The 16,742-nt window shown below is 39.6% G+C and overlaps 1 protein-coding gene across 1 annotated transcript; it reads right to left on the bottom strand.

The window, feature by feature from the left end:
- Positions 1-13,684: 13,684 nt before the first annotated feature.
- LOC145062357 (putative pectin methylesterase CGR2) lies at positions 13,685-16,438 on the bottom strand. The gene is made up of 7 exons (XM_079009972.1): positions 16,299-16,438; positions 15,672-15,807; positions 15,506-15,545; positions 15,398-15,430; positions 14,920-15,303; positions 14,761-14,816; positions 13,685-14,044 (listed from the first exon to the last, which is right to left on the bottom strand). Exons 2-7 carry the CDS (start codon positions 15,786-15,788, stop codon positions 13,892-13,894), a joined length of 783 nt encoding a protein of 260 aa, XP_078866098.1. The 5' UTR covers positions 15,789-15,807; positions 16,299-16,438; the 3' UTR covers positions 13,685-13,891.
- Between the last annotated feature and the right edge of the window lie 304 nt (positions 16,439-16,742).

Raw genomic sequence — 16,742 nt, 5'->3', positions numbered from 1 at the left:
GTGAGACGGTTACGGAACACTGGCGACCTTGCTCAGAGCACCGCCGACCAGGTACGCCAACTTTGGACTAGGGTCGAGCGTGCAGAGCAGGAGACACGAGACGTCCTTCGAGAGTTCCATATGAGGCAGGTGAGGTGGCAGTCTCGACTCCAGGACGCAGAATGACAGGTGGCTCGTCTTCAGGGAGCATCCACTTCCTCAGCACCACCCCCGGGCACAGCTCATCGCGATTAGGGATAGGCTTATCTGACTAGGCCATTAGGATCTACGCTATGTACCCCGATTCTATGTTTAAGTGACTACACTACTCATAGAGCCGTTATGCTGTCAAACTAATATCACTTATGTATGCTCTTTCGAGCAAAATTTTCATGTATCAAACGCGGATAATATTAGTGAACTTTTACGTGCTTTATTATGACATTACAAATTGCTATGTGTTACGAATCCACGATTGTATGCTAATTTGTAGAAGTACTTAATTTCGTACCATGCACCTAGTCAGTAGGATCACAACCTCACAGAAACCACATGCACTCAACATATTTCCGTTTCAGGACAAAAAGATGCCTCGCCGACCTACTCGCGGAAACCCTGGACCAACCACACCCGAAGTTGACTCCACTGCATTCCCGGCAGCCTTATCTGCTGCGGTCACCGCAGCTATGGCACAAATTCACCAAGGGAACAACGGAGGAGGCAACGGGCAAGGGGCCGGGAGTTCGAACAATGGAATGAATCAAGGACCCACCAAAACATGTACCTACAAGGACTTCACAAACGCCAAACCACGAACCTTTAACGGCACCGGAGAAGTGATCACCCTGAAACGATGGATCGAGAAGGTGGAATCGGTGTTCGAGATATGCGATTGCCCTAAAGAGATGAAAGTAAAGTTTGCTGCATGCACTTTTGTCGACCAAGCGCTCACTTGGTGGAACGGGCACGTGGAAGCCATGACACTCCCCGTAGCCAATTCCATGCCATGGACAGAAATGAAGGAAATGTTGATGGCTGAATACTGCCCTCGTGGTGAGATTCAGAAAATGGAGCAAGAGCTGTGGAACCTCACTGTATGGAATGCTGATATCGATGCCTACATATCAAGATTTAGTGAACTATCTCTGTTATGTCCGGGTATGATCACCTCGAAAGGAAAGAAGATCGAGCGATTCATCTGGGGACTAACCTCTCCGATCCAAGGAAACGTGATAGCTGCAAATCCTGAAACTTTCGACAGTGCTAAGAGATTGGCGAAGAAGCTGTATGACCACAACAACAAGAAGGGTGAGAAGCCAGTGGAGGCTGAAGGCAAGAAGGAAGGTGATGGCAAGAAGGGGAAGAACAACAAGAGGAAGGGTCGTCAAGGCCCCAAGACTTCTAAGAAGTAACAGACAGTGGCAGTTAATGCTGCCACCGCACAAGTTCCGGCCACACCACATGCTCCAGCCTCAGCTGCTTCGAATGCTCCTAGACCTTATTTCGGTAATCTTCCCAAGTGCAACAAGTGCGGTTTCCATCACAATGGAGAGTGCAAGGAGCTGCAGTGCACCAGTTGCAATCGAAAGGGGCACACGGCAAGGTATTGCAGGCCTTACCCTCCTCAGAATCAACAACAGGGAAACAGCGACAACAACAACAACAACATCAACACCGGCGGCAACAATGCAGGGCCTAGCCACACCTGCTATGGGTGTGGGAGGACTGGGCATTTCCGCCGAGATTTCCCTAACAACAACAATCCCAGAAATGGAGGAACAGGAAGGGTGCTGACCATGGGTCAGGGGGAGGCGATTCAGGATCCCGCTGTTGTTACCGGTACGTTTCCCCTAAACCACACTTATGCATGCATCCTATTTGACACCGGAGCCGAGCGAAGTTTTGTGAGAAATAAGTTTAAACATTTATTAAAACAACAACCCCAGAAGCTCAATGAAACCTTTATGGTGGAAATGGCCAATGGGAAAATCGAATCCACTGGGGAAATCTACACCGGATGTACCCTAACCTTAAATCAACACGTCTTTCGAATAGACTTAATGCCTGTTTCCATTAGGAGTTTGATGTGATTATTGGCATGGATTGGTTAAGCCCCCACCATGCTGAAATTATGTGTCACGAGAAGGCCGTTCGCCTTCACCTTCCCAATCACGAAACCCTAGTTATTTACGGAGACAAACCTAACACGAACCTTCACCTCATCTCATGCATCTAGGCATAGAAGCATCTACGAAAGAACGATTTGAAGTTTCTGGCTCACATAGTGGATAAAACCAAGGAGGAGGTTAACATTCAAGACATTCTCGTAGCACGTGAATTCCTAGACGTATTTCCTGAAGATCTTCCTGGAGTACCCCCAGATAGACAAGTTGAGTTCCGAATTGACCTCGTTCCAGGAGCAACTCCTCTCGCTAAATCGCCCTACCGGCTAGCTCCTGCTGAAATGCAGGAATTGTCCAGCCAACTCAGCGAACTCCTGGGTAAGGGATTCATCCGACCTAGTTACTCGCCATGGGGAGCTCCAATCCTCTTTGTCAAAAAGAAGGACGGATCTTTTAGAATGTGAATCGATTATAGTGATTTAAATAAACTTACTGTTAAAAATCGTTATCCACTCCCCACGAATCGACGATCTATTTGACCAGCTCCAAGGAGCTACTTACTTCTCTAAGATAGATCTACGGTCCGGATACCATCAACTCAAAGTCCGGGAAGAGGATATTCCAAAAACCGCTTTCCGAACTCGTTACGGACATTATGAATTTGTCGTAATGCCCTTCGGTCTAACAAATGCCCCTGCCGCATTTATGGATCTGATGAACCGAATCTGTCGACCATTCCTCGACAACTTTGTCATCGTCTTCATTGACGACATTCTCGTTTATTCCCAAAGCGAGGAAGAGCATGGCCAACATCTCCGACAAATCCTAGAAACTCTGCGATCGGAAATGCTATACACAAAACTCTCCAAGTGTGAGTTCTGGCTCCGTAGCGTGAACTTCCTAGGTCATGTTGTTAGCCAAGATGGAATTCATGTGGATCCCTCTAAGGTCAAAGCCGTTGAAGGATGGGCCATCCCGACAACACCCACATAAATTCGTCAATTCTTAGGCCTAGCGAGCTACTATAGGAGGTTCATTCAAAACTTCTCTAAGATCTCCAAGCCACTTACCTCACTTACACAAAAGGGCATACCATTCAAATGGACGGACAAACAAGAAGTTGCATTCTGAACCCTGAAGCAGATGCTCTGCAGCGCCCCGGTACTATCTCTACCAGAGGGAACGGAAGATTTTGTGGTCTACTGTGACGCGTCAAATCAGGGTTTAGGTTGCGTTCTCATGCAGCGTGGAAGAGTGATAGCTTACGCATCCCGCCAACTAAAAACGCACGAAGTGAATTATACGACGCTTGACCTAGAATTGGGAGCCGTGGTCTTTGCTTTGAAGATTTGCAGGCATTACCTTTATGGTACAAAGTGCACCATCTTCACAGACCACAAGAGTCTCCAGCACATCTTGAATCAGAAAGAGGTGAATATGAGGCAACGAAGATGTGTGGAGTTATTAAATGATTACGAGTGTGAAATCAAGTATCACCCAGGCAAGGCCAATGTAGTAGCTGATGCATTGAGCCGGAAAGAGTACTCTAATCGTCGTGCAAAAACTCTCTCGATAACCATCCAATCTCACCTAACCACTCAGATCGGGGTAGCCCAGTCAGATGCCATGAAGACGGAAAACAGAGTAAGCGAAGCATTACGCGGAATGGAAAAGAACCTAGAGGTGAGAGAGGACGGAGTATACCATTTCATGAACCATATTTGGGTCCCTAAACTCGGAGGATTTAGGGAGGTAGTCATGAAGGAAGCCCACAAGACGCGATACTCCATCCATCCCGACTCGGACAAGATGTATTTGGATATTAAACAACACTATTGGTGGCCTAACATGAAGGCAGAAATTGCCACCTATGTCGGTAAGTGCCTTACTTGTGCCAAGGTAAAGGTGGAGTACCAGAAGCCCTCGGGATTATTACAGCAACCGGTGATTCCCGAGTGGAAGTGGGAAGGGATTTCTATGGATTTTGTGACCAAGCTACCCAAGACGTCGGACGGATTAGACACTATATGGGTAATAGTTGACCGACTGACGAAATCCGCCCATTTCCTGCCAATAAAAGAATCCTACAAGATGGAGAGACTGACGCGTTTATACATTCGAGAAATCGTGAGACTTCATGGAATACCAGTGTCTATCATCTCAGATAGAGATAATAGATTCACTTCACGTTTTTGGCAATCACTTCAGAAAGCACTCGTAACCCATCTCAGCATGAGCACCGCTGATCACCCATAAACGGACGGTCAAAGCGAACGAACCATTCAGATGCTCGAAGACATGCTTCGCGCATGTGTGATAGACTTTGGGAAGTCTTGGGACATCCACTTACCCTTAGTTGAATTCTCTTATAACAACAGTTACCATTCGAGCGTCAAAGTCGCTCCTTTCGAAGCACTATATGGACGTAAGTGTAGATCACCGTTGTGTTGGGCTGAGGTGGGTGACACCCAGCTAGCAAAGACACTAGCATCGGACAAGGCGCTAACGGGACCGGAGATCATTCGTGAAACCACGGAAAAGATAATTCAAATCAGAGCTCGATTACAAGCATCGCGCGACCGACAGAAGAGTTGCGCCGATAAACGGCGAAAGCCCTTAGAGTTTCAGGTTGGGGATCGAGTGATGTTAAAAGTCTCACCTTGGAAAGGAGTGATTCGTTTCGGAAAACGGGGAAAACTGAACCCACAATACATTGGACCTTTCGAGATCGTTGCCCGAATAGGTCCAGTGGCGTACAAACTACAGCTACCCGCGGAGCTAAACAGTGTACACCCTGTGTTCCATGTCTCCAATCTAAAGAAGTGCCTATCAGATGAAACACTCGTCATTCCCCTTGACGAGATTGAAATCAACGAGAATCTCCTGTTCGTTGAAGAACTGGTTGAAATCATGGACAGGGAGGTGAAGCGTACTAAGCAAAGCCGCATCCCGATCGTGAAAGTACGGTGGAACGTGAAGCGTGGTCCAGAATTCACGTGGGAACGCGAAGACCAAATGAAGCAAAAGTACCCTCATCTATTCTAGCATTCTCAAATCTAGCTTTCAAAAGAATTTCGGGACGAAATTCCCTCTAACGGGGGGATGATGTCACAATTAGGAATTTTTGTGCCTTGTAACCAACACTTAAACCAATTTATGAATCAAAAACATAAGAACATGTATGATGCATACTCTATGCCAGCAAAATTTCAATCAAACACCCCATGCAAGCAATTCAAATAGTCATTAAGCAATTGGAAACCCTAGAAGTTCTTGTTTAAGTCCATTTTGGACTAGGACTTCCTTATTGGGCCCAATGGACCAATAAGCTTCCAATTTGGCTATCTTGGGCTTAGAACTCTTAAATGGGCTCTAATTGGACCCACTTCCATTTAATTCCTTATTTTGGGCCATATTGGGCCTAGAATGAGATAGATTAATTATATGAACCATTTTGGAGCATAATTAACCTAATCTAACCTAATGGGTCATAAAAATCATATTTATATTTTTAGGGCCAAAAATCATCCAACCTAGCTATAACATGGGCTTAAGGGCAAAAAGCCCAAAAACCTCCTCTCACCCTCCCCATTCTCGGCCCAAACCCAAAAGAAGAGGAGAGTTGACTTTGTGAGTGACACCTCACAATTATTCAAGGGACATCCATCCATGAAGACTCAAACATCCATGCACTCACATACTTCCAAGTCTAGCTACTCTTTTTCTCCCTCTCTCTCTTGCTCTCGGCCGAGTTCAAGCACACACACACACACACATTTCAGTTGATTTTCTCTCAAGGAACGCTCTCATAAATCATCTATATTTCGAGATCTAAGAAGGAATCAAGGGGATTTTTACACAAAAATCATCATCTAAGGTAAGAAATCTCTTAGATCCTTAAGCTAGCTACTTCATTTCATCCAAAAGTTACCTCTTAATTCATTCAAACTCATGATCTAGCACATAAGAAGCATCCAAGTTCGAAATCTTCCAAGGAAGGTTGCTGAGGCCGAAATTCTTCTCATTTTCTTCCAAAAACCGAAACCACACCCAAAGGTGAGCTTCATACCCCCTCTTTTTTGGTTTTTATAAGTTTTGTGGGGGAGAATACAAGCAAATGTGTAGATCTATGAGTATATGTATGCCTTGTGTGATTTTTATGCTTATATGTATGGTCTTATGTAATTATGATGTTTATACTAGCCAAAAGAACCTAAAAACCAAGATCTACAATATGATGAATGAAATAAGTATAACTTATACCATTTCACACTAATCAAGTCTAGAAAAATAACCAAGTTGGTTAATATGAACATTTTTGGACTTAAAACCCATTTTTGGGCTCAAAATGCTAAAAATACAAAACTAAGGGGCCCAAAACGACAAAATATAGATTCTGAAGGTTGAGATGAGTCTAAACAGTTTCTAATATGTATTTTCTGAATATTAACACTTTTGAAGGGTTAAAAATGTGAAATCTAAACATAATGGGCCAAAATGGGCTTTTCGGCCCAATAAAGCCCCAAATTGCAAAAATTTTGAGTTGGAGGGGCTGAAACTGCACATTTCTGTAAAACAGGGGATTACTAGTGTACCAAATCTATTTCAAGGGTCAAAAATGCTTTTCAAATTAAAAAGGGACCAAAGATGCAAAAATTTTCCATTTTTGGTCAAAATTGTAAAAGTGTCAAGAAAAATAGTTTAAGGACTTAAGCTGTTTATCAAGTAAATTTGTGCTAAAAATGTCTTTCCAATAAGTTTTGATACTAAAGTGTCAAGAAAAATAGTTTAAGGACTAAATCGGAAATTCTTTTATACTCAAAGGGTTAAAAGTGTAAATTTTATCTGAGAAAGGGCTTAAGAAGATAAACTCAAATTCTTAAAACAATAGATCCCTTAAAATAAAAATACGAGTACTACGTCTACCGGCGAAACGTAATAATAAATACACCTTCAACACCAAAATCGTTACCAAACGAATTGATTCGGTCTCGAATCAATAACGAAACAAAAATCAATAAACAATGATACTTCAATACACACGCGGAAATTTACGAGAAGTCAATACACCATCTTTGGGCTCGAAAGTTTCAAATCATGCTTGTTGGGCCTAGATAGCCCAATGACATGATCTTTAGGCCCGAAGGGAACGCGCTTACATGTTATTGGGCTTTATATGACCTAATTCCGTGTAAAAGGACTTTCAATAGCTTTATTGTGTTGTTAGGCCCCAAGGGTCCTTTGGTACTGCTAGCAAAGTTGAGAAGTCAAATGCAAGTCGGGCCAAGTGCCTTTCGCATTCACGATAGCCTTGAACGACTTATGGAAATAACAAGGGCTTCGCACCCTCTTTACTCCTCGGTTGTGGGGCTATGAGAAGTCAGGGTGGTTGGATTAAGTGAGTAGTACGGACGACGCCTAAGGGGTCGTTTGTATAGTTGTAAACTAGTCATTTTCATTAATACGTGATTATAACGACTCACAACCCATAATTAATCCAATGTCACCTGGAATTATAGAAAACAACGTCGTATCGGAATAATACTAACTAAGCCACGTAATTTGATGTATTGGGAAAACATCGGGTTTTCCCTGGGAAATTCAACACTCTTAACTATGTGATATATACAAAGTCTAACAATTATTCACGTTTATAACAATCAACAAGCATACTTACGGATCTTCACACTTTTTCTCATATACAACACTTTTTTTTAGAAAATATCGGATTTTCTGTGGTTTTCAAAATTATACAAATCATTTCTTTTCAAACCTTACTTATGAACTCACCAACATTTCATATGTTGACGTTTTTCCAAAATACTTGTATTCTCAGGTAACAGGTAAATCGAAGAAAAATGTATCCAGTGATGTCATGATGTTTGTTTAATTAATATCGAATGGCTTATGTTTTGGAAATGTAATGTTTTGAAACAATGTACTGAATGTAAACAATACCGGTTGTAATATTTCAATGCATGGTGATGAATGATGTTATGATTCATGTATATTCATTGTGATGGTATTCAATTGAGTCACAATAGCCCTCGGACGTTTCCGCCGTCTGGTTCGGGGGTGTGACAACCATGCATACAACATATATGGATGCCATGCAAACCCTCCACGGTCTTACTCCGGGTGTCATGACAACCCTCACATGGTCTTAGCCCACTACCACACAAACTAGACATGAAAACATATCAGGATGCCCTGAAAACCCTCCAGGGTCTTACTCCGAGAGCCATGGGAACCCCCACATGGTCTTAGCCCAGGGATGCCATGGAAAACCAAGTGCCTCGGGAACCCCCCCCCCCCCCCCCCGAGGTCTTCCATGCAAGTATTACAATCACAACTAGCATACCACATATCTCCTAACCAACTAGCATGTCACACAACGAATAATGGGCTGGCCTTGGTGCCTTAGACCCATTGGTATGGTGAAGAGACTCACCTTTCGAATGTTAAACTGAAAAGCTAAGATCAGATATATCCCACACAATGCTCCAACTCAACCGGCTACAATCGTTATGTGATTAACTTGTCACAGTCCCGAAATACCATAATCATCCTCACAGTCAACCCTAGTCAACAATCCATGTTGACCTCAACTCGTCGAGTGTATCCAACAACTCGTCGAGTTCCTCCCCAGTCCATTCCACTGAATCTCGAGTCAACTCGTCGAGTTCATCAAATCTCCAGAAGACCAAAAGTTCATGCAGACAAAACTCTAATCCTTCATTACACTCATTCAGAATCTCGAAAATGGGTAAACCATACCCGACTCGTCGAGTCGACAAAGGGACTCGACGAGTTACTTCAGTCCTTTTGTGTTCGGTCCTTTCCAGTGGGATCTAAGGTCCCAAACTTCATATCCAACCTCCCCTAGTGTAGTTACCATGTAAAGTTGCAAACTTTATGTGCATGCAAGGCCTCACAAGGCTAAAACATCGAAACTAAGCTTCCTACAAGATTTTAGTGAATGGAAAGGGCCTAAGCTGGATAAAGTGAGCAATTTTATGTCATTGAGGACCTAGAGATGTACAAATCTAGAACCATATCCTTGTGATGAGTCCAAATCTAAGTATGACGTCCTTTTTGGCACTAAAAGTGACCATTTACTTCAAAGAAAAGGGATCTAAGCAACTAGAGATCAAGATAGTGACTTTATACCTCAAAATGGTTGCCAGTACATAGTAAATGTCGGATCTACTACTTCTCTCCTTGCTCCTTATTCTTCAAGCCCCAAAATCCTTCACAACCACACCAAAATTACTCTCAAAAGTTGTCTTTCTCACTCAAGAAGGTGAAAAGCTCAAACTAGGGTTTCTCTGGCTGTAGGAACGATAGAAGAGGCTGCAGATGAGCCATAAGTTCTTTAAATATGGTACAAACCCCTAAAAATTAGGGTTTCTCTTTACAGTTCCTACTCGTCAAGTCTGGTCCTCCGACTCGTCGAGTAGGTCTGAAGTCCCGCGTCCTCATAGTAGCTTCTACTCGACGATTTGGAGCTCCCCAACTCACTGAGTCCAAGCACAAAACCCTAAAAACTTAGATAATTTAAATGATACCTGAAAAATGTGTTACAAATCTCCCCCACTTGAACTAGACTTCGTCCTCCAAGTCTGCTGACCCAAATAAGTCCGGGTAGTGGTCCCGCATCTTCTCTTCCAGCTCCCATGTCCATTCGGAGCCCCTTCGGTGCTGCCATTACACCTTTACTAGCTTCACTTCCTTGTTCCGAAGAACCTTGATCTTCCTATCTAGAATCGCAATAGGCCTCTCAATGTTGTTCAGACTCTCGTCCACCTGAATGTCATCTAGAGAAACAACCACGGCCTCGTCGGTGACACACTTCTGAATCTGTGACACATGGAAGTTGTTGTGAATCTGGCTAAGCTCGTCTGGTAGATCCAAACGATAGGCCACATTGCCTAGTGTTTTCAACACCTACAAGGAAGTTGAAGATGGTGAAAAGCTCTACATGGGAAATGCAACTACCGCGGATATCAAAGGTGTTAGTGATGTCATTTTAAAAAATGGCTTCGAGGAAAGATGTGAAACTTAGGGATGTTTTTTATGTTGCTGAACTTCGTAAGAATCTAGTGTCGGGTGGTTTGTTAAATCAGTTTGGTTTTAAGCTTGTGTTTGAGTCGGACAAGTTTGTTTTGTCCAAGAATGATATGTTTGTGGGGAAGGGATATGCCTTGAATGGCATGTTCAAATTGAATGTAATGGTGACAAACAAAATAAATAAAGCAAGTTCAAGTTCTGCTTATTTGCTTGAGTGTTCAAATGTTTGGCATGGTCGCTTAGGACATGTAAATTACAATTCTATTAAACAATTAATAAAACTAGATTACATACTAAAGCTTAATATTGACTCAAATCACATATGTATCACATGTGTTGAAGCCAAACAAACTAGATTATCTTTCCACACAATCAAAAGAAACACTGAACCTCTTGACTTAATTCACACCGGTGTGTGTGATTTAAAGCCAATTCCCACTAAAGGTGGGAACAAATACTTCATTACATTCATCGATGATAGCACAAAATATTGTTACATATATTTATTTAAGATTAAAGATGAAGTAATAGACAAGTTTGTCTTGTACAAAAATGAAGTTAAGAATCAACTCAAAAAGAGAATTAAAGTAGTTAGAAGTGATAGGGGTGGAGAATATGTTGCTCCTTATGCTAAATTATGTGCGGAAAATGGAATTCACCTCGAATTCACATCACCTATTCGCCTCAATCCAATGGAATTTTTGAAAGAAAGAAGCGACCTTAAAAGAAATGGTTAACACCATGATAATAAGTTCGGGTGTAAAGCAGTCAATGTGGGGGAAGCTATTTTTTTGGCTAACTATCTTCTAAATAAGATACCTCACAAAGAAAAGAATGAAACACCAAATGAACTTTGGATAGGAAGAAAGCCATTGTATAAGTACTTACGAGTGTGGCGGTGCCTAGCTAAAGTTGTTGTACCACCGCCTAAGGTACAAAAGTTAAGTTCTAACACAGTGGATTGTGTATTCATTGGGTATACACAAAGTAGTAGTGCTTATCGTTTTCTTGTGCATGATTCTAAGAATCCTGAAAAATACAAGAATACCATAATGGAATCAAGGAATGCTTCATTATTTGAAGATGTATTTCCTTGTTTGAACAAGGAGGTTGAAAACCCACCTTTACCAAACAGCGAAGCTATTCAAGAGGAAGAACAAGCTCAATCCGAGGAAGAAGAGATAGAACTCAGAATAAGTAAGAGGGCTAGAGTTGAAAAATCATTTGGTAATGATTTTTTCACCTATGTGGTGGAAAGTGAACCTAAAACCTACTAAGAGATGGTTACTCCTTCTGATGGACCTCAATGGAAAGAAGCCATCAAAAATAAGGTAGAATCTATCTTACAAAATCATACGTATGAACTAGTGGATCTACCTCCAAGTAGCAAGCCATTAGGTTACCGCTGGATTTTTAAGAGAAAGATGAAACGTGATGGCAATATTGATAAATAAAAGGAAAGACTATTAATCAAAGGTTATAGACAAAAGGAAGGTCTAGATTACTTTGATACGTATTTATCGGTAACGCGGATAACATCCATTAGATAGTTCTTGCCATTGCAGCTTTTAGAAACCTACAAGTTCATCAACTGGATGTGAAAAATGCTTTCCTAAACGGGGAGTTGGAAGAAGAAATTTATATGGAGCAACTTGAGGGATTCATTGCCTCGGGACAGGAGAACAAGGTTTGTAAACTTGTTATGTCTTTATATGGATTAAAAAAAGCTCGAAAACAATGGCATCAAAAGTTTGATCAAGTCATGATGGAAAGTGTCTTTAGAATCAATAAGTGTGATAAGTGTATCTATGTGAAAAACACCACTCATGGTTATGTCATCTTGTGTTTATATGTTGATGATATGCTTATCATTGGTAGTGATGACAAGATAATAAAATCCACGAAGGATATGTTGAAATCCACGTTCAACATGAAAGATATAGGTTTAGCGGATATGATTCTTGGAGTCAAGATCACAAGAACCCAAAGTGGTTTGATTTTAAGTCAAACACACTATGTGGATAAGATTCTTGAAAAATTTGCTAAAAGAGATGCTAGCATAGCTAGAACACCGATTGACACTAGTCAACATCTAAGTAAAAATAGGGGTGATAGTGTTAATCAAGTGGAATATTTAAGAATTATTGGCAGTCTAATGTATCTAATGAGTTGTACCATACCTAACTTAGCATATGTTGTGAGCAGACTAAGTAGATATACTAGTATACCTAATTCTAAACACTAGAAGAGTATTACTAAGCTGCTAAGGTATGTTAGATACACGCTGGAATATGGACTGCATTATGGCAGACATCCAACAGTTATCGAATGATACACTAATGCAAATTGGATATCTGACATAAAAGATTCGAGATCTACAAGTAGATATGTGTTTACACTTGGAGGTGCTGCTGTAGCCTGGAAATCATTCAAGCAAACAGTTGTATCCAGATCTACGATGGAATTTGAATTTATCGCCTTAGATATTTGTGTTGAAAAGGCAGAGTGGCTATGTCAATTTTTAGAGGACATTCCCGGATGGCCTAAGCCGGTAACGACCATATGTATACATTGTCATAACCAATCGGCAATTGGTATAGCTCAAAATACAATGTATAATGGGAAATCAAGGCACATTAGACGTAGACATAAAACGATGCGACAATTAATCTCTACAGGGGTTATCACGATACTGGGTGAAGTCAAAGGATGACATTATGGATCCGCTTACTAAAGGCTTGCGTAGAGATGTAGTTTATAAGTCATCAAAAGGAATGGGACTAAAGCCCATGAATGAATGAATTCATACGAAGGAGACCTTACCCAGAAGACTGGAGATCCAATTATCTGGGTTTAAAAGGACAACCTAGTTGTATGAGTGCAGCAGGGCACTGTGGAGGAAGTTAACATTACTTCCTAGTCCATTCCTATATGTCGTGACAAATTAGGCTAAACATGTGGTTTTTAATGATTCTTGGAATCACCTATGCAAGAGAGAAGTAGGGTCGCTTTGAAGGAAATTAGGGGGGTACAATTCCTAAAACTCTTACAGAACCCGGTTAGTGTTCATGACCAAAACGAACACTTCTATGAGGATATGACATTGTCGGGGAGAGTCCTGTAAGAATGACTAAAATGAAGACTTTAAACAAATTCAACAACTAATGATAGATTACACAAAATACAACAATTAAAATAAAACAGCTAAAAAATTCAATGAAACCAAGGTTATCACATATTAAAGTGACTAAAACAAAAAATAAAAAATAAAAATTAATTCAGTAACTAATGATAACAGTTTAAAAAATATATATATAATGACTAAAATAAAACAAAAAGTTCAGTAACTGAATATGACCTAAACAACAAAAGAATAATTAACAAAGTACTCAAATTTATTATCAACACTTTACATGATACAGTAGCTATAATAATTGCCCAAAGAAAATTTTGCTTCTAAGGCATTTCATTTTTTACCAAAAGAATGAAAAAGTAGGCAAGTAGAAGAAGTCTTTAAGAAAACACACTAAATTGACACTATTATCCAAAACTATATAAAAACATATCATATAAAGTTACAACAAACTACATCATCTTGAATGATGCTAAACCAAAAATTTACAATAAATAACAATTTTTTCTTCTTTTTAAGAACACATACAGAATCGTGTAATGTCTATAAACTTTATAATAATAATTAATTAACCGTGAGGGTTGTTTTAAATGAATGATTTAAGGTGGAAAATCTGGCATGATGACTGATAGTGTTTTTCAGCTGCAGCTAATTCAAACTTCTTGATTGCTTCTTCATTCTCTTCTATTCTGCTTTGAACAAAAAACCGAATCCACCAAGAAGCAGTTCGCAGTTTTGCCTAATACAGAAAGGACAAATATGTCATTTATTCACAATCATTTTTTCGTTACATAAATGTAAATAACTACATTTTTAAATGATGTCAAATTTGTAACAGGTTAGGATGTAAGGAGAAAATGTGTGCTTCTTTTGTACTTAAATCGTACATATATATAGAGAGCAGTTTCTAAACAAAAGGGTAAAATGGTCATTTAATCAAAATCAGACAAATCATTTTGTCCAACGACAAATCATTTTGTCCAACGCGTTGTTTTCTCTTTCTGACTTAGTAGACATAATATATTAAGCTAATGAAGACACACATATATATAGGGGCGATTCTAAACAAAAGGGTAAAACGGTCATTTACCAAAAATCTTGATTAATCAAAAGGGTAAAACGGTCATTTACTAAAAATCAGACAAATCATTTCGTCCAAACGTGTTGTTTGTTTCTCTCTAACTTAATGGACTTAATATACTAAGCTAATGAAGACACATATATATAGGGGTGTTTTTAAACAAAAGGGTAAAACGGTCATTTATCAAAAATCTTGATTAATCAAAAGGGTAAAACGATCACTTACTCAAAATCAGACAAAACATTTCGTCCAACGCGCTGTTTGTTTCTGTCTGACTTAATGGACTTAATATACTAAGCTAATGAAGACACATATATATAGGGGTGTTTCTAAACAAAAGGTTAAAATGGTCATTTACTAAAAAAAAAACTTACAGGGCGTCCAAATTTCGACAGCTCAGCAACTTTCAAACTCCGTTGCCCAGGATAACCTAAATCCAAAAAACAAAGTACAATAAATAATCATAACATTACAACATAACAAAAGGGTAAAATGGTCATTTACTAAAAAAACTTACAGAAATACAATTTTACCTGAGAAAATAATAAATCCATCTGAAGACACCCGAGCCAATTCCGGAAGTGTCTTATTGAGGTACTTAGGGGACAAATAATCCAATGCATCCGACACAATAACAAGAGAAAAAGATTTTGATCTATAAGGAAGAGAAAACTTGATATCAGCTACACGAACAATTCCTTTTCTTATAAGACTCTTGCAATTGGCATCACTATCATCCAAATCATATGGCTCCACACCCCATGCTTCTGTTTCTTTATCATCCCCTTCTTTTAACAAATTCCACACCACTGCACACGTGTCGGGTCCCACATGGAGGATTTTATGCATGCTCTCTCCATATGCTTTTTTCAGATATGGCAATGCTTGAAAGATTTCAGATGTGCATGATCCACCACCTTCATATAACACAAGGAAATTGATGTAAACAAATCTTGTAATGTGAAACAAATAAAGTTCAGTTGTATAGTATCTTGAATGGTTTATGTTTACCTTCAAGTCTATTAAAAGCAGCATTGTTTCCACCTGTTAAAATATAAGATTAGTTTAGATTAGCATCCACAAGTTTAAGTAACTATAATTATGAATATTGATAATAACCTGAACCACTGTAAAGATACCCGATTATCAGAAAAGCCCCCTGAAAAAATCAAAGAATTTGAACCACTATCTTTAATAAAGGGAAAATTAGGTCAAATGGAGATTAGGGCACCATGTTCTTGGAAGAAATGAGAATATGTTTATGCAAAAGATTCAAATGATTTACCAGTAGTACAAGCCCAATGGAAAGGAAAGGTGATGGGCGTGATTTTGGGTGTAAAGATCCCATAAATGGAATGCTAGCTCCATCTCTTCTAGATAAACCTGATGATGGTCTTCTCATTGTTATAGTTGTGATTGGCCTGCATATCAAAATGGATTTAGTGTTCTCAAACGTCACATGATCCGAATCAATTTTGGATCTTAGAACATTGATATCTGAATATATTGTTTTATAGTTGTTCATATTTCAAAATTTCGTATGTTAGGGTTAATTCATTGTAGTTCCATAAGCAAAGATTCCAATGCTGATGAATATTGGAATTTAGCATAATTTTCCAATTCGAGTAACCGTAATGTTAACTTCTATGTTCGCTTTAGTTTTAGCAACACTATAGCATACAATCAGTCAATTCAAAGTATCAGTAAACTAAAAACAAGCCATTAGCGAAATCGTTCCGATCAAAAACAAAGAAATTGAATCTGTGACAGGTCTGGAAATGATACTGTGTCAAAAACTTTACGTTGGAGGTTTAAATTTAAAAATGAAAGAATCAGCAGTTAATAACCATGTAATAGACACATAGAAACTGCGTTGTTAGGTCTCGTGTGTGCGAAGAAGACAAAAAGATACCTTCAACTGAACAATGGAGAGAGCTTGGAGCTTCGGGATCTTTAGTTGAGCCTACCAGTGGTTCCGATCTGGATCTGTCTTTGTTTCAGTAAATGTAGAAAAAGAGGAAAGAGTCTTGTGCATTCATAGTGACATACTTATGCTACTTTACCCTTATCCCTTCCCTCCCCTTCCACCTCGGGGCTGGGTTTAAAGAACAACAACAAAAAATCAATAAATAAATGAGGAATATTAGCGAGAGAAAATAACAATAATAGCCGTCTTTTAAAAAAATTCTATTAATCCTTTCAAAATTGGTTAAAATCTGTCGGTCCAATTGATTGGAACGAGAATTGGGAGAAAAAAAATGCGGTTTACTTACCACATGCTTTATGTCTTTTTGGATCGGAACAAATTGTTCCTGACTTTTATAAAAATTCAGTTGAATTGATTAATTTTAATAGT

This window comes from Lactuca serriola, chromosome 7 (assembly GCF_051521515.1).
Source record: "Lactuca serriola cultivar US96UC23 chromosome 7, Lser_US96UC23_V15, whole genome shotgun sequence".
NCBI lineage: Eukaryota > Viridiplantae > Streptophyta > Magnoliopsida > Asterales > Asteraceae > Lactuca > Lactuca serriola.
This window is presented reverse-complemented; position numbering and strand designations above follow the sequence as displayed.

Bases quoted from the DNA above. Each gene is read 5' to 3' on its own strand.
- LOC145062357 (XM_079009972.1), bottom strand. From the start codon at position 15,788: ATGAGAAGACCATCATCAGGTTTATCTAGAAGAGATGGAGCTAGCATT. The intron at 15,304-15,397 runs GTAAACATAAAC...TGTTATATGAAG, and splicing joins TGCTTTTAATAGACTTGAAG to GTGGTGGATCATGCACATCT. The intron at 14,045-14,760 runs GTAAGTTTTTTT...TTTCTGTATTAG, and splicing joins TGTCGAAATTTGGACGCCCT to GCAAAACTGCGAACTGCTTC.